Here is a 22,890-nt window from a genome sequence, read left to right as displayed (position 1 = left end):
TATGTTTGTAATTTTAAAAATTGAATCAAATAAAATTTTAATTAAAATTATAAAAATTAAAATTTATGTATAATATTACATATCCTATCAAAATTTATTTATAATTTTGAGATTTATATATAATTTTTAAGAATAGTCTGACTTGGAAACGGATCCAGGCCCTCATTTTATAATTTTCATTAGCATTCAACCTATCTCACTATCTTTTTGACGAGGAAGATAAAATCCAAGGAAAATTGAAAAAAAAAAGTGGATTATTTGGGGTTTAATAAAGTAAAATAATTTGATTACTTCAATGTGTGAAAAGAACATGTTTTGGAAGCGTTGAGCTTGATGACAGTTCCATACGGCATCCTATTTATTTTGTCGGTACTAAAGGCAGGTATAAATGGTGGAATTAAAGGGCAGATTCCAGGCCATTCTAGATACATGTCCAAAACTAGCTATGGTAACTATGGCCAATGGCTTATGTGTACTTTTTTCCGCCTGACATTTACATATTTCATAAATTGAAATTTTAAGTGTTTTATTACTAAATTATATAAATGTTAATTTTATATTAAAAAATATTTGATAAAATAATAAATATAAGTATTAAATATAATTATGTTGTAATACTTTATACACGACCTAATTCTTTGGATCCAAATATAAGATGCCACAATACTTACGTACTTAACAAAATTTTACAATCATGCGAAAATTATACTAAATATACATATTATTTATTTAAAATCCTTTTTAAGATAAAAAGTTTGAATGAAACACTTATCGTTTATCACAGACTCTCAAAAGTAGTATAAAGTCTTACAACATAAATACTTGATAAGATAGATATATTCTAGCATATATTACTATTTGTCATTTGAAAACATGTTTCTAAAAGTATCCCTCTATATACATAGCATCGTCCTACGATTAGCCACCTCGGCGCATTTCCTGGCTTGGTTCTTTCTGGCGAACGAGTTCAACTCAAAAACCTACATTACAAATAGACGTCTGTAAGTTCAACAAAACTTAGTGAATCTTAACCACTATTACCTTTAATCGACGTTGAGTTTCCACTAAATTAAGAATTTTAAACTTCCTTTCAGACTTTGATAGATACTTTTCTGATCCACGGTTGGTGGATAATCATATGCCAATCTCCACACCTAACCATCCTATACACACTTCGCTCGATTGGCGGATCACAGACTTTATACTAGGGGTGAGTATTCGATCGAGTCGAGTCGGATCGAGTCAAAAAATTTTGAGTTAGTCGAGTTGACTAATCCTATTTTAGCAATCGAACTCAATTTGAATTTTTTTCGAATCGAATTGAATCGAGTCAAAAAATTTCGAGTCAAGAAGAGTCGAGTTAACAAATCCTATTATTTGTACTTAATGTTGCGCTTACATGAACTGATTATTTAACTAGTAAACGAAGTATAAAATTATTTAACAACATAAACAATTTAATGATTTTGCCTTTTAACTTAATTAGTAACATTTATCAAAATAACGTAGTTTTACCTTTTAACTTAATGGTTTTGACTTTTAATTTTAGAAAAGGTAAACATTTATTAAAATGACATAGTTTTGTCCTTTTTTATTCGGATTTTCGGATAACTCGAATTGTGTAATTCACATTCGAGTTAAACTGAAAAACTTATTTTTTTATTTGAGTTGATCCAAATAACTTGATTAACTCAAATAACTTAAACTATTTAATTCAAAATTTGAAAATTTTATCGAGTTCTTCAAATCGAATCGGATTTTGCTCACCCTTACTTTATACCATTTCTCAAATCCCATTACACCAATTCTTTACAGATAATAGTTGGATATGCTTCTCAGAATGATACTCAGTGGATGCTACTCTTGACGGATTCTTTTACAAGATCCAATGATTATCATAACACTAGTTACGTCGTATCTTCAAATTAGTCCAGATAAACAGACTTGCTTAAAAGGATATAACAATTTAATTCAAACAATAGATTCTTAGATGTCTCCAATACAGGACCTAAGAAATTCCAGGTTTAACATACACTTGCACCACCTAAAATTTCAAATACACAAAGTTCTTTGTCCTTGTGGCCACTATGGCGTATTCCCTAGTCTATCACACTTGTTTTGAGAATTCATTCAGAAAATGCCTCGAAGGCATACCCACGTTTCACCATACGGCTGACTCATAACTTGTCATTAGGCTCGTACGTTAGAATTCATTACACAGGTTTTCCAAATGGCTTGTCACCAAGGCTCTCCATATAAGAACCCACATAAGATTTACAAAATTCGCCATACAAGCTCTTTAGATAATTTATCACTCAGGATTTCCTGATTGCTATGGCATTAAGGCTTTCCCCTGTAATACACTACAAAGACTTTTCATGTATCTCATAATAAAGGTTTTTCAAGTAATCCGTGCTTATTATCCCAGCAGACCATCTATATGGATGCAATAAAGCTTCTCCCACATAGTCTTATACCTTTACGCCCTCTTGGAGTATTATCATGTGATGCCATGGCCATAGACTTTCCACAATTTTATTCTGTGATCTGCCAATCTGATAAGCATTATAGCTGCCCTACCGGAGGCTATACAATAAATCTCAATTTTCATAGTGATTTGTCTGTTCGATTGGCAATATGCCTAACTTACCGAAGGCTACACAATATATAATTTTTTTTAGATTTATACATACCACAGACTTGCATATACTAGATTTGTACCACAACAAAGGTCTTTTTACTTAGACTTTGACTATACACACATATAACACTAATTATTATCACCAACACATTCCAAAGATGACGTACCAACTCTCTAACAGCAAAGACACTTATCATGCAACTTTGTATTCAAACACACGTCAATACTCATTCCTTTACATCTATACAGATATCTTCTCAAGGAGACTCAACTTTACCCCGGTCCAGAGCTTCTGTTTTGATCGTTCGTTTTAGTTCAGCAGCAGTAACTACTTACAAGATTACAGAATTTGCATTAGAATCCTCATTTATGGATAGTTCACTAACGTTTCAACTATGTGGGACCCCTCTCCTAAGCAAGGTCTTCTACAAGCTCCCCACTCCTCAACAATAGTAACATACAGGGTTATAAAACTTACCAAAAGGCTAAATCATCTACTAATTAAACGAGATCTTAGTTTGATCTTAATGAAGAAGAATAAGAGAGTGTTGAGATTGGAAAGAAGAACCTGATCATTAAGTAGAAAGAAAAATCATCTGAAATATCCCCCTCTCATAAATATACTCTTGGTCCCCCTGATTTCCTTACCCAATTCAAAGTAGGTAAAAGAAAATTCAGCGAAAGTTTACCTTATTGTTGACCAGTCATAGGGAGGGTCAAATCAATCCAATTTACTCCTGTTAAGAAGTGGCCAACCATGTTATTATGACGATTTGTTTAGTTTGCTTGTTTTAGTGTACAAGCAACCTTTCATACATCTTGCTACTTTGATCTTTGCTTTTAATGCTGCAGAATCCTAACAACTCCCAACAAACCCGATACAGATCTACTTGAATAGTATTCATTTAAATCGGGCATATTATTTCTTTGCAATGACTCATGTATGGCGTGATCTTAAGGACAATTAAGTCCCTTACTGTTTTTTCATACACTTGGTAAGTTCTTAGTGCTCAATCAAAACTCTGAAGCGTACTCGTTCTTCACTTGAAGTTACTCTACAATTAAATCCTTAGATACCGCCAACGAACGAGTTTTTTTATTAGTTTGCACCAATACTCTGACTCGTCATTAGGCCAACAGGGTGACGGATTATGCTACCACAGCATGCCAAACAGTTTACATACATACTTTACTCGTCTTTTTGAAATCGTTGATTTTTAGGGTGTGACATATGTTATTTAATAAAAGTAAATATTGATTTTTTTAACTTTAATCTTATTAATAAAATATTTTATATTATTTTGGATAGTTTTAGATGAAAGATAAATATAGTAATTTGAATATCTCATTTTTTAAATGATAAATTATTTTAATTTTTAATAAAATAAAATCAACTTAATATTTTATATTAAATGGTAAGTAGCTACCTAATTACTTATCTTATTCAACATTTTTTATTGAAAATTTTATATTAAGTAAAAATTAAAATAATTATCAAACACGTTTAGAATATTAAATGTTGAAAATTTTCATTAAATGAAAGTTTTCAATGGTTTATCAAACACACCCTTACTCTACTTTTTCAGCCATCAAATAATTGTCAAACATATGAAAATGAAAATTCAATAGTTTATCAAACACACCCTTACCCTACTTTTTTAGCCATCAAATAATTGTCAATTTTTTTTTTATTGTTGTAAATATGGTATCTACTATCAGTAATAATGATTAATTTTGTTATAGGTACTCATTGAAAAAGTAAATAGGTAGTCATGAAATGTGTTTAATTCTCATGAGCAGGGGATCAAACCCCTTGACCACATGGTTAATGGATGAGGTGAACAACTATCACACCGCATCTCATGATTGCATTATTTGTTATACTCAAAACTCTACTATGGATGTTTTAGATATAAATAAAAGTATCATGTTCAAAAATTGAGTTTTTACAAAAAAAAAAAAAACATTTAAAATGTTAGTTAGATTTGTGTTCTAATATTCAAGTAGACTTAATTATCGGCTAAACTAGATCACGTTTAAGTCGAGCTGGTGCAAATTATAGACCCATTTTTTAGGTTGGACCTAGCTAAAAAATGGGACTAAAATTAAAATTTATATTAGCCCGGTAGCCAAAATAACATTTATATTATCCTTTATGCAAGGATGGATCCTCGATGTATAGACTAACAGGAAAACATGAGTTTTAGCATTCAAACAGTAATATTTCATTTTTAATAACTAGAAATCAATTTCTTAATACAAACATATCTCAACAACACTCCAAAAAGTTATCTATTTATGGGTACCTTTGGATTGCTTTAAACTTAGAAGCTTTTCAGCTTTCAAACCTGCTTTAGTTGGTGTTTGGGTAACATCATTTCAGTGATATTTGGCAACTGACGCCAAATTCCGGAATTTGGTTGGAGCGCAGGTAAAAGTTTCTGTCAAGCCACTAATGCGACCTTTTCATATTTATGCCCACTATCTCTCTCTAAACTATATTAGTACTCATCTCCTTTTCACATTTATGCCCACTATCTCTCTCTAAACTATATTAAGGCTCATCTAATTATAATTTTTTTTTTTTTTGTCGAAAAGTTAAAAATAGTTATTTAATTATTTAATTTTATTTTTTTGTCACTTAATTATTTTAAATTTTTAGATATTTTTATTTTTACATTAGTCAATTGGACAATAAAATTAAAATTGAATAGTTAAATAACTAATTTGTAACTTTTCATGGTTGTATGTAGAGTTAAGCGTTCAATCTAATTTAATCGAATGAAAAAATTTTGAGTTAATTGAGTTAACGAATCATATTTTGCCATCCTAACTCGATTTAAAATTTTCTCGATTCAAAAACTCAACTCGATTTAGGGGTTTGAGGTAAAAGTTTTGGGGAAAATTAAAAAGATCTAAGTATTTGCTTTAGGGGGAAAGTAAAAAGATTTAGGGTTTGGGTTAAAAATATAAAATATTATAATTTGGTATTCGATTTATTTGAATTATTAAAATCAAAATTCATCTAAATTGAACTTGAAATTCAAATTTTTTGAATTTTTAGTCCAATTGAGTTTTATTCACCCTTAATTAAGTGACCAAAAGGAAAAAAATAATTAAGTTATTATTTTGTTACTTTTTATAGTGAAGTGACAAAAAATCATAATTGAATAACTACTAATAAAATGTGTATATATGTTTTCAGTCCTAGCACTTGCATGTTTCTTTTCGTTCACATCTCATTACTAAAAACAAGTTAATTACTTAATCCATTTAAATTATATTTATAATTCAATATAATAAATCAATTATTTAAATAAACCTATAAAATAGCATTAGGGAAATTTAAATGTCGAATGCCATTAACATACTTACTGCTCTACGGAACTAATGTAAATAATAATTAAATAAACCATAAAAGTTTATATCAATAATGAGATATTTTCATCATTTCATTAATAAGTTTATTATTTTAAATACAATTTTATTTTTAGTTTTTTATTGATTTCATATGTATCAAATAATTTAAAACTTACATATTATATATATATATATTAATTTTTATGTCTTCAATAGTTATACCATCACATCACCACTACGATTGTCTTTAAATTCAAATATATATTTACTATTAATTTTGATCAGATAAAATAATTATTTTTAAAAATTGAATTGATATAAGAGTGGCACTTGCGTTTAGGATGCTAAATCCATTATCTTTTGTTAAATATGAGAATGTGATTCTTTAGAATATTGACGGGAAGATATGTATAATTGAAAAGTTAAAATTTATGTTTGAGATAAAATTATCTTTTTTTCTTATTTATTATTTTCATTATTTTTATGCCTTACTTTTTCCCTATTCACAATTTTTAGATACTAATTAATTAAATTTTAAATTATACTCTAATTTAATAAATTTGAAATGTTTAAAATTTATATTCAATGTAATCATATATTAATTTATTTTTATTTAAAAATGAAATATTAAATTGCTTGTTTATTATAATAATATATATTTTAAATTAATAATAAATTAATCATTGAAAATGTTAAATTTATATTTTATTTTATGAGAGAATTTTGGAAATTTATTATAATTCTTAATAAAATAGTGAACCCTCAAGATTTTAATTAATATTTTCAAAAATCACACCGCATTATAATCTAATGAGGAATTTAAGGGCGTGATACCAGGGAAGATAACTGACATTGTATTATTACCCTGGTTTGGATTGGGCCAAAAGTATATACCAACTTAGGTTAGCGCAGCTCATTCCTTTCCGTCACGTCTCTATCACTCAGGATATTTCTCCGCAGAGACCAAAGTCAAAGTCAAAGTCAAAGTCAAACCTCCACTGTCGTGACGCAGAGATCTGTTGGTTCTGTTTTCCCATGTCCTAAACAGAAAACACAATAATGCTTTCCTTTTTCTTGTCTCAAAACAGAGCGCAACTTTCCTGATTTGCTCTTCCTCTGGTTTATCATAATAGTTTCTTTATTTGGGTATTGTAGAAAATAATAAAAATAAACAATCTGGTTTTGCTTTAAAAAAGAGAGGATCAAATTATGGCTGCTCCGCCTGAATAACCAAAATTATCATATTAAGGGCTATTTTTGATGCTTTGATCCGTATTTCAATCTCTCTTTTTGGTAAGAACTGACATTTTGAATGTTCTAAAAAAGGTAATACTGTTCCAAGTAAAAACCAAGTGTTTCAAATTCTCAAATACCTCCCCAAAAATATTTTTAGTAAATTTTCCCTAGGTGAGAGTTGTAATTTAATGAAACTTTAACTTCATATTCTGTTTTTCTTTTTACAAATTTAGACAGCACAATTTTTTCTTATTTACACGAAAAGATGTTTTTTTCAGTTGGTGGTTAATTTTACATGCAAATTTATTTTAATTGTTGTGAGAGAGGCGAAGTTGTGTTTTGGGGTTCCATAGTTTGATCCAAAGAATCCCCATTCCGATCCGCTTCTCACTTTTTGAGCTGTTTTCATTGATTTCGGGATCTGAGTTCTTGTTGATTGTACTATAAGCCTTTTGGGATCTTCCTTATTCAATTCGAAACCTGCATTTGTAGACGAAACTTGGGTTCTAATACCGGGGACCTTATTATTTCAGGGGCCAGTAAATTGAATCCTACAACACAAGAAGAAAACCCTGTTGTATGAAGCATTCAAATCATGGGTTGCATTTGCTGGAAAGGAAATCGATCAACTAAATATTTCGAAAATAACCGTCACAAAAAAGGCAAGGCCCACAAAGACTCAACAAAAACAGCAAAAAGGTTTCCTGTTTTCTCTAAGAAGGACAATGCAGTTTCTCAGGCTGCATCCTCTTCTGATGATGAGGAAAAGAAGACTGTATTGTCTGTTGTTGAGAGGCCTAAAAAGACCCCATCCCACTCGCAAAGCCTGTCAACCGAGGCTCGGGTCAGGAGTGGACATAACCAGATGAGGATTTCCAGGATCATGGATGTCACTGGTGGTGAGAAAGGTGCACAGGTGGTTGCTGGCTGGCCTTCTTGGCTTGCAGCTGTAGCTGGAGAAGCCATCAATGGGTGGATACCTCGAACGGCTGAGTCGTTTGAAAAGTTGGAAAAGGTCTACAAATTGGTTTTACCTTTTCTTAATTCATTTATAGTTTTGATTCTAGTGCTAATTGTATTAAATGGTTCAGAAATTTGTGTTTTTCTTATATATGCTTGCTTTGAAATTTATATTCTATATACTAGCTAGTGTATGTGGTTAAAATGAGCGAATGTTTTGTTGATGTAGCTTTTAGAATTATTGCGCAATCTTTTATGCCTACTGACTCTTTTTTCCTTTTCCACAACTTGACTGTCCTGCTAATAATGTAGATCGGTCAAGGTACTTATAGCAGTGTGTACAAAGCTCGCGACCTTGAATCAAACAAGATAGTTGCCTTGAAGAAAGTGCGGTTTGCTAATATGGACCCTGAAAGTGTTCGCTTCATGTCGAGAGAAATTATTCTTTTACGTAGGCTTGATCACACTAATGTCATGAAGCTTGAAGGTCTAATTAGTTCTAGGGTGTCTGGAAGTTTATATCTTATATTTGAATACATGGAGCATGATCTTGCAGGGCTTGTGGCAACACCTGGGATCAAGTTCACTGAGGCTCAGGTATATTCATCTTCGATGTTTATTTGACTATTTCATTAATGTTGTTCAAATAACCATAAAGATCTTCTGCGCTTCTAAACAATATATGGATGGTGAAGAACACTATTTTACAAGAACTCTACTACATCTTGAACTGTGGCTTTTCTTTGGTTTTTGATTGTACATATTGGGCATGATGCATAAACTTGTTAGCATTCACTGCTTAAATACAAAACAGTTGGTGGAAACACCAATCTTCAGATATTAGCTACTTATACTTCGTAGCAGTTTGTCTAACTTCCATTATAGTGTGCCATTATTTGATTTCTGAAGAACTATATACCCCTTTTCATTTTTTTAACTCAAATGAAAGCATTAAACTTAGTTGTTTGTGCTCAAATGCTAAATTTTATGTGTTATCTCTGCAGATCAAGTGTTATATGCAACAGCTGCTTCGTGGTCTTGACCATTGCCATAGTCGAGGTGTTTTGCACCGTGACATCAAGGGCGCAAATCTCTTGATAGATTATAATGGCAACCTCAAGATTGGTGATTTTGGACTGGCAACACTATTCCGTCCCAACCAGAAGCAGACTTTAACAAGTCGTGTAGTAACTTTATGGTACCGCCCTCCTGAGCTTTTGCTCGGTTCTACAGACTATGGAGTTGCTGTTGACCTGTGGAGTTCTGGTTGCATTCTTGCTGAATTATTTGCTGGAAAGCCTATCATGCCTGGAAGAACTGAGGTACTTATTTAAGTTTTGGGGGTATTGACCCGTATTTTGGAAATTCTTTTGTACATCAGGCTTCTGATGAAGTTTTGTGTCTCTTATGTTAGAAGAAATAAATCCTCTAGTAGGATTATTACTGTTTGTATGCATCCATGGCTATATATATAGTTCTATGTGTTTGCGGGTATGGATGTTTGTGAACATGCATGAAGAATGGAAAAATTTACATGCAAAGAGACTTCTGCATTTCTTTTCACATTATGAAACTGGCAGACCAGGATGCTAAAAGCTCGACTTTCAAGTCATACTATACAGCAATTTGACTATTTTGCTTCAAATTCTGCAGGCATAGTGGTACTGTTCTATGATCTAGGTACAGAATTGCTTAGACTAAAACTATGATCTTATATAGTGATTAGGCTTTGTGAATTTACTTGTCACCTCATTTCTCTTGTAGGTGTCAAATTATTTGCTCTTTCAGGAGAGAGGTATGAGTTTGTGTTTGTGTTGTGTCAGTGTTTGCTTTTAATGTACTCTGCAGGGGAGAGGGAGGCATTGCTGTTGGTGTAGTGTGTATCCACAGAGCTGATGTGGTTTACTTTTAGTTGAGAATTTACTGGAGCATGCATTATCTGATGAACTTATTTCTGTCGTACTTTTCACTGGCATGAGATAATTATGAACATACAATGAATGTATTGTCTACACTAGAATTGTCTATAAATGTTCAGAATTTACCCATAGAACTATCCAAGTGCAGTACACTTACTCCTACAGTTGAACATTTCTGGAGTGTGGTGATCTCAACATTTATCTTTTGTAGGTTGAGCAGATGCATAAGATCTTCAAACTTTGTGGATCACCTTCCGAAGAGTATTGGAAGAGATCAAAATTGCCTCATGCAACTATTTTCAAACCTCAGCATCCTTATAAACGTTGTGTTTCTGAGACATTCAAGGACTTCCCTGCCAATGTGTTGGCCCTTTTAGAGGTTCTTCTTGCAATAGAACCCGAGTGTCGTGGAACTGCTTCTTCAGCACTTGAGAGTGAGGTAAAGCTAGTTTCCCTCCAAGTCATACATTTTTATCTAGGTTATGACAGCTCTTTTAGTTATCACCTTATTATTTACATATACTTCTTTTTGGGATCAATCTTTTTGTTAGTCCAACTGCTTCTTTGTGTACTTTTTCCTTGAGAACAAGTAAAGGTAGCACCTCCTTCTTATACAAGCAAGATGAGAAAAGACTCCTAGCTTATTGGCTTGACTACATTCTGACATCTACCATTCACAATCTTCATAAGAGAACTCTTCATGGTTTAGTTGGGAATTTGAAATATCTGTATAATAAGCAAGAAGCCTTTCTTAGCATTTTAACTCTTTTTTGGTATTCCTTAGCATTTTACCTTCAGTTGGGATGCCATTAGTTATGATCTTTAATAGTGTAATCTTCCACATACGGTTGGGTGTTTCAGCTATCCAACTTGTTGGTATATTGGTACACATCAGGTTTTCATTTTACTTGAGAAATGACATTTTTGCCAAAGTTATCTAGGAAATAGTATTGCACAACATGTGTTTGTGCCCTGCTGGGCAGTTCATCATTGGATCTTAGCATTCTTTTTGTTTACGGTATTTCATTTTGGTAAGTTTGTTTTAACTCTGGAATTTTTCATCCAGTTCTTTACAACAAATCCTCTTCCCTGCGGTCCATCTAATTTGCCTAAGTACCCACCTAGTAAGGAGTTTGATGTCAAGCTTCGAGATGATGAATCCAGAAGGTATTTTTCTGCTTTTTGTATTGAGAATTTGTTTTTCTTCATTGAAGTTTTGTGAATTTGTCATTTTGGCGTTCTTTAAAATTTTCTGATAAAGTACAAAAACAACTGTCCTGCCTGTTTGGTAATTGGAAAACCAGGCAAAGAGCAGTTGGTGGGAAACTGCGTAGGCATGATTCAGTTAGAAAGGTTTCTAGAGCTGTTCCAGTCCCAGAGCTAAATGCTGAGTTACGAGCATCCATAAAGGTACTTTCTAACTTGTGAGATTTATTTGCTTATGCATAATACATATATTATGATAGTATGTAACTATGGTGTTTGAACTTTTCTCAATGGAAGTCAGCCCCTTGATCTGGACTTATATTTATTGTATTGCTTGAGACAGAAGCGGCAAGGACATTTCAATGCTAAAAGTGTGAGTGGAGTAAGCTATCCTCAAAAGGATGGGAGTGCCGGCTTCCTTATTGAACCTCCAAAAGGAACGGCAAGAGCTGTATACTCTCGTTCTGGCCAATCATTGCCCCCTGCCAACTTTGGGTCTTCACCGAGTATGAAGGGAAATGAGATTGAGTCTGTGAAGGCTTCTGCTCAAGCATTTGGCTCTCCAAGGAATACTGAAGAGCCGAGAACTCAGACAGCAAATGCACATCGTGGAGCAATGGAATTGTCTAGATTTTCTAACTCGGTTGCAGCTAGTGGCAGTTCACAGTTTGATATGACCAAAGAAAATACTATAAATCCACATTGGCCAGAGGGGTGTCTTGGCAACAGATGTAACCATCTGGATAATTCTGGCTCCTCCAAAGAGTGGGAATGGTCACATCAATTACGTGGTAGGCCAAAAGTTTCACTTGTAATGGATGAACTATTGTCTTCCAAGGAATCAACTGTGGTAAGAGCATTATGGACAGTTTTATCAATCACGTGTTTTGTCCCAGACATCATATATCTTTCCTTTAGTGGCAGGTTCTATATCCATTCTTCTGACAACTGATCGTTGGATGCAAAGCTTTTATCTGATTGCCATATCTTAAAAAATTGGCAAAAATTTGAAGCTAGAAGCTTTTACTTGGCAAAGAACATAGTTTATAACGTTTCCTAATGTCTCATCTGTCTGGAGTGAGTCACTAATGCCTACTTTTGTGTGTTAATCCAGGCTTATGTTCCCCCGAACAACCGAATCCATTATTCTGGACCGTTGATGCTTCCTGGAGAAAACCTTGACGAAATGCTCAAAGAGCACGAGAGACAGATCCAAGATGCTGTCCGCAAAGCTCGTTTAGACAAGACAGGTAAAAAGTAATTTGGATGATATTGGACAAACTGAATTGGTTGACGAAAATTGGAAAAGAAGCTTTTACGGGCTTTATTTTGATACAGAAGGTGGTGAGCAGAGTGCCAATTGAAGTAATAGGGAAAAGAATAACTCCATGTGGAGGTCTGACTAGTCTTGCTGCCACAAGAGATTCAGTAATCATGAAATTGCCATGGATTTCAAGTTGACTGCCGGATAATAACTATTCCATCCCATTTCAATCTGAAGCTGTAACAAAACAAAAAGATGGGAGAATAGAGAATGGTGTGTGGTATATGTTAGCAGTCCAAAATGTTCTAAGAAATGTATAAAATTCCGAAAAAATATTCTTGTGTCATTCTTTCAAATTCTATTTGTTCATGGTTAGTTGTCGATAGAATTCTTACATGTAAAGATGAACTCATTCATTCATTCAGTATTTTATTTATTTATTGAAAGGGCTTTCTTAGTTAAATCATTGTTATTATTATGTTGTATTTCAGAGACATTAGCAAACTAAAAGAATTCTCAGTGAGGACAAAAATTATAGAGAAAATCGTCACCAAACACAAATCCACCGTGACTGCCCCGTTGGGACAATGAGTCATGAAAGGCTTGTACCAAAAATGAGGTGGTTGATAAAAATAGACGTTAAGAAAAGCTGAGCATGACTAGGGAGAGTGGTTTTGGTGCTATACGGCTCATGCCATAAGTGCTAGTAAAGACCCTACAAGGTTATATAGTACTAAATGGGTGCTGTGATTTCTTCCGAAATAAGATAGTCTTGTGGATTTAATCCGTTCGGGAGACCTGGAGAGTATTAAGTGCAATCTGAACGGATGAACACCTCGGATGGTAGGAATCCTCCGAAGAGATGATGTGTCATGAGTCTAAAGATATGTAAGAAAGAAATTGAGTCTGAAACTTGATAAGCTTTATGTATGGATACGAATTCAGAACTTGTGATATGAAATTTAAAACTCATTCCTATATGTTTTAGATTCACTGTAAGTCTTTATTTATTTTGTTCTGTTCGTTCTAATGGATTAACGATTAGCACAATCCAATAACTATTGGGATTAAGATTGTATGTATTGACAAGTGAAATAAGAAGAAATTAGAATTGATGCCTTAAGCAAGTAATAAGAAATCATGGAAAAAGAATCAATGCATCAAGAGAGTTACTCGGTGACTTTCTAGATGAAATTTTGAGAATGAAATTTTTTTAAGGAGAGTATTATATATATCCCAAAATTTTTTATTTGGCACGTGGCATTATTTTAGTAGCAAATATCATGAATTTGCAAGAAATTTAGAAAATGAGTCATTTACGAATCTTTATTAAGTCAAACTTAATTTTAGAATGGGAAATAATGAAAAGAATTTTAAAAGGGAGAATGTGGTAAAAAAGATTAAATTGTACATTTTAAAAGTTTGAGAAATAAAGTTCAAATTTGACCAAAATGGGAAAATGTGAATTATTAGTGACTAATTGGTAGGAGAATAAATTAGATTAAATGTTAGTGTAATAAAATCACTTTTGAAATCAAATTGAAAAGATTTAATAGCATAAGGACTATATTATAAATATATTAATTATGTCGAGCAAAAGGTGAAAGTATAATTTTCAATACCCAGTCATGTGTATTTAATATTAAATGAGAATTATGGAATTAGGGTGAATTACCTTAAAATGATGATTTTAATCATAATTATCGAATTACATCAAATTTAGGTGGACGCTTTTAATTGGATGTGCTTTTGGCTTCACTAAATAGTTTGATTTTATCTAATAAAAAAACCATAGAATTTGAAAAAAATTATGATTTTTAAAATTTTAATTTTATCATTTAAGCAAAATCTTAATTCTTATATAATCTTTTTAAGTACTAGATTATAAAATTTATGTAATAAATTTAAAATTTTTTATGCAATAACAAAGTATGGTTTTATTTAAATGGTAAAATTGAGTTGTTAAAAATTTTAATATTTTAGGTTCAAATTTCATCATGTGTAAATGTTTATTTATTTATTTATTTATTGAAAAGATAAAATTACCCTCAAAATAATATTTATTGTTTTGTAAAAATGAGAGATTTTTGGTAAATTCTCCACTGAATTAGAATTTAATTGAAGGTAAGGTTGTTTGAACCAGATCGAACCGGTCAGTCATACTTATTAAACTAGTTGATATACGAGTTTAAGAGAAGTATCAAATCGATTAACTCGTAAATTGATCAAACCGATGATAAAACTATTTTTTTTAAAATTTTAAAATATTATTTTATTTTTATAATTTTTTTAATAATTTATTAAATCTAATCTTATAAATGAGTTAGAGTCGTGAAACTGATTAGATTCACGAATGAATGACTTACCTGATTCGAGTATGAAATGCATGGGAGGATGATACCAATTTAGGAAAAATTATAAATATTAGTTATAGGTAATTTTTACCATACAAATTATGGGTGTCCGTATATAATAATTTATTGGAAGGCTTTCAAAGCCTTTGGCACGTTTTATTACCCTTATATAATAAAAATAAGAATATTTAATATTTAATTTGTCTACAATAAGAAGGGGATAGAGTGACGGCCAAAGCTTTCCCTTCCTCTTTCTCTGAAATTGTTTCAAAAAATTTCCCCTTTTCGATTCAATCATGAGTAACGAATAGTGAGTCCACCATTTCCTCTTCCCTTTTCTCTTTCCATTTATTAGTAATTTTTCAATATATTTCTACTCACATTTCATTTCAAAACTATTCTTTCTTGTTGGTTTTTAGTGATTATCTGTTCAAGCTTCTGCTTATCGGCGATTCCTCCGTCGGAAAATCCTGCTTGCTTCTCAGATTTGCTGTAAATTTTAATTTCTTACTATTCTTTAAATTGCTTTTCAGTTGTTATTTTCGATTTTTTGCATTGTCGGTTTGGTTTTGGCCTTTTGGGTTTTCCCCTTTTTCTTGTTGTAAATTAAGAAGAAGAATGAGTAATGAACTTGATTTTAAGGTTAATGTTAGAGTAATTAGGGTTATGAATTTTAAGTGTTTTTTACTTTGTTTTTTTTCCCAGGATGATTCTTACGTGGATAGCTACATCAGTACCATCGGTGTTGATTTCGTGAGTTTTTTTTTCGTTGCTGGACAAATTTTTTTAATGGAAATTGTTTCATACTTTCATCTGCTAAAAATGTGAAAATTAATTTACCTAATTGTTTATATTCAGAAAATCAGAACAGTGGAGTTGGATGGCAAGACAATCAAGCTGCAAATTGTGAGTATAATATGTTTCTTTACTAAATGTAATTTACTTTTCAAAGCCAATTACAATGCATTTCCAATCTTCTTTAATTTAAGCTGATATTTTCATTCTTTCAAAGTTATTTATGGTCAAAAAAATTTTGAACGTCGCTAAATTTACAACCCTATATAATTTTGTTGTCATGTAGGAAAGCCATATGGGCTTGCGAGAGTCCCGTGTCAAATTATTGTCTTGGTAGAAGAATACGAGTATATGACCCAACTGTCAATAAAGGCTGCTACTAGTGTTCGGCTTTATATATAGATCGTTTTGTTGTAAATGATTGAGAGAAGATAGTGCCATATATCAATTTCCTACCAAGAAGGGCTTGCATAATCTAATGACTTAATTTTGATACACCGGAATTGGGGTGAATGTACCTAGCAGGTTCCTCTATTATAGGGATTGGATCAAATTAGTCTCCCTATTGTTAAATTGATCAATTTAGTCCTTGTACTATTAAAAAAAAAATCAAATAAGTCCAAATTTCAATAGAGTTAACATTTATTGTTAGAAATTGTTATTTACTGTTAACAAAGTTACTATTTTGAAAGCTTTTTATGGTTCTGCAAATGAAATATTTTGTCCGGAGTTGAATTGCAAATGATAAAAATTAATTTTCATGTTATGTTTTTAACAGTAAATGTTAACTTTATTGCAATTGACCTTATTTGATTCTTTTTAACAGTACAGGGATTAAATTGATTCATTTAATAGTATAGGGATTAATTTGGTCTAGTCCCTATAATAGAGGGATTTTGCAAGTACTTTCACCCCTGAAATGGAGACTTTAGTTGTATAACTGATGCAGGAGTTGTTAGTTGTGGCCATTAGGAAGGTGTTTGTAGGACAAGTTTGTTTAGTTAATCCAATTTAATTACTTTTCTTACGTTTGACCATGGCTGTCTAATGTTGGGAGAAATTAGTGACGGAAAAGCCATGCATCACTTTCCTCTAAAGTTTTTCCCCCTTTCTCACTGGCTCTCAATTAATGTGTAACATTTTGCTCTTGTTTCTTTTAGTGGGATACTGCTGGACAGGAGCGTTTTCGGACTATTACTAGCAGCTACTACCGAGGAGCTCATGGGATAATAGTAAGAAACTGAACCTGATTGATCTCAGATCATAAAATTTTATCCCAACTAGACCTTCAGGGTGGGTATTGGGATGTGTTTCAAGAAAATATGATCATCAGGTTATCTGCTAATTGATATCCATTTTCTTTCTTGCAAATATAGTTAACTTGCAGTCAATATTCTGGATGTTCTTGCGTCATGCTAATTGTAATGTGAGTCCAAAACTACCTTATTTTTAAATTCTCAAGTTGGTGAAAGAGGAGGAGCCTGCTTTACTAAACATACATACTATTGGCTTTTTACTGCTGTTTTGAATATTCTATTTTGGGTGTGTAAATTTATTTCCAATCAGGAATGTGTGACAGAAATGTTCATTGTAGCTCTAGCTAATTGCCTTCCATTTACTGATTCCATTGGTCAGCTAGGTGAATACAAGTCCATACTGCTGTTTGAACACCCTGAAATTTATTTAAAAAAAAAAAATTGTCAAAATCAAATCCTAGCATGTCAAAGAACATAGAACATATATTTTTATTGTTATACATCTTACTTTCTTATTTCATATCTGACCCTGTTAAGTGTCTCAGAATCCTTTTGTTGGTATTACAACAGGTCGTCTATGATGTTACCGAGATGGAGAGCTTCAACAATGTCAAGCAGTGGTTGAACGAGATTGACAGATATGCTAATGACAGTGTATGTAAGCTTCTGGTTGGGAACAAATGTGATTTAGTTGAGAACAAGGTTGTCGACACGCAGACAGCGAAGGTTTGTTTTATTATTTTTAATGTTAGGACAGTTATCATCAGTTAATTGTCTTGTTTACCCGGGGTGTTCCTTGAAGGTTTTTAATCTCTTTGAGATTTCTAGATGCTTTAGGTCCTCTTGAAATTTCTCGCTGGTTATGAATGGATAAGATAACAGTTTGGTTACACTACTGTAATCTGCAGCTGGTGATTAGATATAATTTACTGCAGGCAATCATAATTTGATTAATTTGCAATTCTGTTCTTCATTGAACTACAGGCATTTGCAGATGAAATTGGGATTCCTTTCCTGGAGACAAGTGCTAAAGTTTCAATCAATGTAGAGCAGGCTTTCTTAACCATGGCTGCCGAGATTAAGAAAAAGTACAATGAGTTCCACTCTGTCGTACTTTTCCTTTTTTTTTTTTTTTCCTTTCAAAATCCATAATCTTTTTACCTATTTGCTATTAAATGAATGTTGTTTATGGTAAGATGTCACAATTGTCATGGTCACCCACCAATAGGTTCTTAATGCACCACAGAGTATTTAATGTAATGATCATGCTTCTGATAATTGATCTTTCACATTGCTAGCTTAGTCTGGAGTTCACCAGACGCTCATAAGAAAATCGTTCACATTATTTATTGTCTAAAATCTCCACTTTCTATTTATTTCTAGTTCTTTTATATGTCATATCTTTAATTACGAAGTTTACCTATCTGGTTTTCTATCCAATTTTATGCAGAATGGGTAACCAGCCAACTGGGAACAAGTCTGCCGGAACTGTTCAAATGAAGGGACAACCGATCGAACAGAAGAACAATTGCTGTGGCTAGTAGCCGGAACTCTTTTAGATCGTAAACACGTTGCATATCATATGAACGTTTCAGAAACTAAAATGCTGCCTACTTGAACTTTTTCTGTGTAAGTTGAAGTACCAATGCATGTTCCTCGTATCTTATATTTTCGTTAGATTATATACCGTATTTGCTGAAAAACAAAATGTTGAAGGACTGAACTTGAGTGCAGGAACCATTATTAGTAATTCCTAATATTCTGGTATTCATGAGGACAAAAAGATTCAAACCACAGGAAATGCATGAGTGACAACTGAGGATTAGTGGGTGCAATACCTTCAATGTTTAACCTGTAAGCCTTCACAAAAATGATGATAAAATCCCGGTATCTGAAACAGTCGAAAATTTTTACCCCCCTTAAGATCATTGACAGAGGAGATGGTAATTACAGCCATGTCAAAATAATCAATAACTTACAACAACACAAGAACATGAATAGTTCAAATGTTTGTAATGATACAAAATAACGTAATAGCAACAAGAAGAATGTCTTGACAATACAACACATTGATTACACAAAAGAAAGGAATGAAAATTGTAACATGTTCAAGATGATGAACAGCAAGCCTTTTTGGTGTTGGCTTCGGGTGCTCCAACATCAATGGTCTTCCCTTCTTTAATACTTGCTGGTGCTGGCTCATCTGAAGAAAGTGACTTCTTACTAATTTTGCGGTATATTTCAGAGAGAATGGTCTGGAAAGCCTTCTCAACATTTATTGCTTCTAGTGCAGATGTCTCAATAAATGAAAGGCCTTCTTTCTCGGCATAGCTTTGACCATCCTCTGTGGCAACTGCTCGGAGATGCTTCAGATCAGTCTTGTTCCCAATCATCATAATTACAATGTTAGAATCCGCATGGTCCCTGAGTTCTTTCAGCCATCGGCTCACATTTTCAAAAGTCGTTGGCTTGGTAACATCGTACACCAGAAGAGCTCCAAGAGCACCTCTATAGTAAGCACTGGTTATTGCTCTGTACCGTTCCTGACCAGCAGTGTCCCATATCTGAGCTTTCACAGTCCTCCCTTCAACCTGAAAGAAGCCGTATTAAGAACATTTAACTTATAACAACCAGACCCGTAACCGTATTTCTCATGCCTAACATGCAGGGGAAAAGGCAAACAGAGAGACCAGAAACACATTCGACGCTTTCTCCAAGAAATGGACATTACCTATATTCTCTCTGTAAAAAAGACCAACTCCACATTTTCAGTCATTTCCGACAAGAGAGAAACAAAAAGACTAAAATCTAAACTTATTTATGTTATATTAGTTGTAACAAGGTAGGCCATCAAGTAGACTGAGCGAAATAACATGACATGTGTGCAACTCTTAAAAGGTTGCGACTTTGGATTTAGATGAACATTTCCAACCTTGTTTGATCAAAACAGCCATTATTTTTCAGATTTTACAGTTATTTTCATACGAGAACTAAAATGTCTATTTATAATAATTAAATTTAGCTAATATCTTATTCCACCATTCAACATTTTTGGCATTAAAAAGATACCCTTTAGTCATAAATATCAGTTAACCAAGAAAACTCGCACATTTTCCATCAAGAAAAATGGATTGGCACAGCCAGGAACCTGTTGCCCTTTAATCATCCCCTCTAAGGGCTGATAACTCATGACTAAACTCACCAGCGGCCACCTAATCCGATAGCAGTCACACTTTTTTGTTTTTTTTGGGTATAACCACAAGTATCATCATTCGTTTTGTAATCTAGGATTAGTTCTGTTCGGGCCAGGAGCGGATTCAAATAGACTCTGAAATTCAAACTTGATCCAAATGTCCAAACTGATGAGATCGTGCAAATGAACTACGTATATTTTAATCGATAACCACCTAATTTCATTTCAGTTAATTAACAAATATTTAATGATATATAGTTATTTCAAATCCACCGCCAAATAGGCGTCTATCAAATCCTTCACAATCAAAGAAAAATTTTACATATTTATTCATGTCTCACATAGCTTCAACACAATTCAATACTAAAGATTATCAAAATCAGGAGTGAACTCCATTTTCTTTCAAATACTATGACCACTGATTGGCTCAATCTAAAATATCATACATTCAAGAAAAACCTGGAGAATTTTTTTTTTTTGAAAGTAAAGCAGTTGAAATTCAAATTAAAAAGAACGATTAAACAACGAACAAATCAGATCTACCGCACGTTAAGAACGGGAAATAATTGATCTAAATCCAAGCATCTAAAGTAAACCAAAATTACACTTCATTACAGATATACAAATAAATTAACGAAAAAAAAGAGCAGAAAAAGGGGAGATTTATTACTTGGAGAGTGCGGGTGGCGAATTCGACGCCGATGGTAGATTTAGATTCTAAGCAAAACTCGTTCCGAGTAAATCGAGAAAGCAAATTAGATTTTCCAACGCCAGAATCGCCGATTAGTACTACCTTAAACAAGTAATCGTATTCCTCGTCCGGTCTCCTCGCCATCGTTTTAGTTGTTGTTTTTTTTTAAGCGTTTTAGGATAAAAATTGAAATTGAGAATAGCAGCGAAGTCCTTTGTATTTCCAAGGGACGGAAGGATGAATCTGGGAGAGAAAACTAAAAACAATGGACAGATTTTTATAATTTGTCAATAAAATGTTTCAACTTTAATTATTATTATTATTATTGGTTAAAATGTCAAATAAGCCTTTTGAAAATAATTAGAAAATCAATTAAGTCCATCGTTCAAAAATTGTACTTAATTTGATACAAATCATGATTCATAGACCTCAATTGAATCACAATTCCTCAACTAAAACAATTGTTCCAAGCACTAAGCACATCATCATTCAAACCTCTCACTCAACTCTCCAAATACGACTGATCGATATCTCATTTCATTCTTTTCATTTCTTTTATCATTAAAGCCAAAAATCTTGTAAAATAAAACAGGTATCTATACTTATTTATATTTATTTTATTTTTAAAATATTATTTTTATAAACAGTTATTATTTTTGATAAAATTTATAATTTTAATTTTATAACTTTTGTAATTCTTAAAAAAATTCAATAATTTAAATTTTAAAATTATTTTCATAATGTTTAATCAGTTTTAAAAATTTTAGGCTTAAATGTTAAAAAACTCATTAGAAAATATATAAAACATTAATTAAACCCTTGCAAAATTATTAAAAATTAATTAGTTTCTTCGTATATTTTGATAGGCCTAAAAATATTAAGAGAGATGAATTAATAATTTAAAATTTCATCAAACTTTTCTAAAATAAAAGAGTTAAAAGAAAGAAAATCTTAGACAATCAATTTATAGTGGTTCATCATTAATTGTTTACCTCTACTACCTTGATATTCTAAGAAAAATATCTTAATGTTTACAATCCCTATATTTTTAATAAGGCTAATATAAAACTTTTCCGCTAATTTTTATATCTTAGCAAAAACACTTTAGCTTTTACATAGGCTCAATTGGAACTTATCTAATTCCTTATGGTTTTATATCTAAAAAACCTTAACTACACTCTTTAAAATGCAAGGAGAAATAACAAATAATTGGTGAATTTCTAATAGTTGTGTGTTGGCAAGTTTGAGCTTTAAATGCAAAGAAATAAGAGTGATCTTTTTTTATACTCTAGACATGCGCAAGCCCATTTATGATATCTAGATTTGTTATAGGTTGGACGTATGTAAGCCCATATATGATATCCAAACCTGTTATACGAACATATATTAAAGATTGGTTTGGATTAGATCAAGCAAATCGACTTTCTTGTTTTGAAGAGATTGGATTAGATTTTGAATATTGAAGACTTATTTTGAACTTATTGAAGATATTCACTGACCTTATTATCCTGCTAGTTTAATGGGGAAGATTGATTGTAATTGATCTAGTATGTTAGCAAATCGAAAGTAGTTTATACACTTGAGATTTGTATAGGTTTTGTACAAAGAATTTTAGCACTTATTTGTTCAATAAAGAACTTGTAATTGTAGGTGCATTGAGGCTCCATTTGTTTCACTGAAAATGACTTCCGGAAAATAATTTTTGGAAAGTTAATATTTTCTGGTGTTTGGATGAATCTATATAAAATATTTTCTGTTATTTGCTAGATTTTTTAAAAATATTTCATAAAAGTTGTTTTCAATTAAACAAACATATATTTGAGATTTTCTTTTTTTCATTGTTTAATTGAATTTATTTTTAACTATAATCTTATATTTTACATTATTTTTCATATATTAAAAATATTATGTTAAATTGATTCATTATGTTATTTTTAATTGCATGACTACTAAGTGAGTATTTTTATTTAAAAAGTGACATCAATAAAATTGAAAAAAATAACGATGTCAACAAT

General features: G+C 32.0%; 3 protein-coding genes across 5 annotated transcripts; 2 read left to right on the top strand and 1 right to left on the bottom strand.

The window, feature by feature from the left end:
- The first annotated feature begins 7,077 nt into the window (after positions 1-7,077).
- LOC108478489 (probable serine/threonine-protein kinase At1g09600) lies at positions 7,078-13,049 on the top strand. 3 transcript variants are annotated; one of them, XM_053022525.1, is made up of 10 exons: positions 7,084-7,294; positions 7,771-8,252; positions 8,510-8,794; positions 9,202-9,519; positions 10,328-10,555; positions 11,183-11,283; positions 11,421-11,526; positions 11,666-12,172; positions 12,437-12,572; positions 12,661-13,049. In XM_053022525.1, the coding sequence occupies exons 2-10, from the start codon at positions 7,833-7,835 to the stop codon at positions 12,684-12,686; spliced, it is 2,127 nt and encodes a 708-aa protein (XP_052878485.1). In that variant the 5' UTR covers positions 7,084-7,294; positions 7,771-7,832; the 3' UTR covers positions 12,687-13,049. The 3 variants fall into 3 exon arrangements, with proteins under 3 accessions (XP_017636439.2, XP_052878485.1, XP_052878486.1); XM_017780950.2 differs by having other exon boundaries at positions 7,078-8,252; XM_053022526.1 differs by lacking the exon at positions 7,084-7,294 and having other exon boundaries at positions 7,445-8,252; positions 12,664-13,049.
- A 2,009-nt stretch (positions 13,050-15,058) lies between these two features.
- Positions 15,059-18,774, top strand: LOC108479489 (ras-related protein RABD1-like). Its single transcript, XM_017782127.2, has 8 exons — positions 15,059-15,250; positions 15,360-15,432; positions 15,646-15,693; positions 15,799-15,846; positions 16,896-16,967; positions 17,562-17,717; positions 17,976-18,079; positions 18,442-18,774. The coding sequence occupies exons 1-8, from the start codon at positions 15,237-15,239 to the stop codon at positions 18,530-18,532; spliced, it is 606 nt and encodes a 201-aa protein (XP_017637616.1). The 5' UTR covers positions 15,059-15,236; the 3' UTR covers positions 18,533-18,774.
- On the bottom strand, positions 18,451-21,173 carry LOC108479488 (ras-related protein RABA2a). Its single transcript, XM_017782126.2, has 2 exons — positions 20,855-21,173; positions 18,451-19,582 (listed from the first exon to the last, which is right to left on the bottom strand). Exons 1-2 carry the CDS (start codon positions 21,017-21,019, stop codon positions 19,100-19,102), a joined length of 648 nt encoding a protein of 215 aa, XP_017637615.1. The 5' UTR covers positions 21,020-21,173; the 3' UTR covers positions 18,451-19,099.
- Between the last annotated feature and the right edge of the window lie 1,717 nt (positions 21,174-22,890).

The sequence above is a fragment of the Gossypium arboreum genome, chromosome 12 (genome assembly GCF_025698485.1).
Source record: "Gossypium arboreum isolate Shixiya-1 chromosome 12, ASM2569848v2, whole genome shotgun sequence".
NCBI lineage: Eukaryota > Viridiplantae > Streptophyta > Magnoliopsida > Malvales > Malvaceae > Gossypium > Gossypium arboreum.
This window is presented reverse-complemented; position numbering and strand designations above follow the sequence as displayed.

Coding starts and splice junctions, on each gene's coding strand:
- LOC108479488 (XM_017782126.2), bottom strand. CDS start 21,019: ATGGCGAGGAGACCGGACGAGGAATACGATTACTTGTTTAAGGTAGTA. Junction 19,583..20,854: donor TCGCCACCCGCACTCTCCAA/GTAATAAATCTC, acceptor GGCTTCTTTCAG/GTTGAAGGGAGGACTGTGAA.
- LOC108479489 (XM_017782127.2), top strand. Junction 15,433..15,645: donor GCTTGCTTCTCAGATTTGCT/GTAAATTTTAAT, acceptor TTTTTTTCCCAG/GATGATTCTTACGTGGATAG. Junction 15,694..15,798: donor GTACCATCGGTGTTGATTTC/GTGAGTTTTTTT, acceptor GTTTATATTCAG/AAAATCAGAACAGTGGAGTT.
- LOC108478489 (XM_017780950.2), top strand. CDS start 7,833: ATGGGTTGCATTTGCTGGAAAGGAAATCGATCAACTAAATATTTCGAA. Junction 8,253..8,509: donor CGTTTGAAAAGTTGGAAAAG/GTCTACAAATTG, acceptor CTAATAATGTAG/ATCGGTCAAGGTACTTATAG. Junction 9,520..10,327: donor TCATGCCTGGAAGAACTGAG/GTACTTATTTAA, acceptor TATCTTTTGTAG/GTTGAGCAGATGCATAAGAT.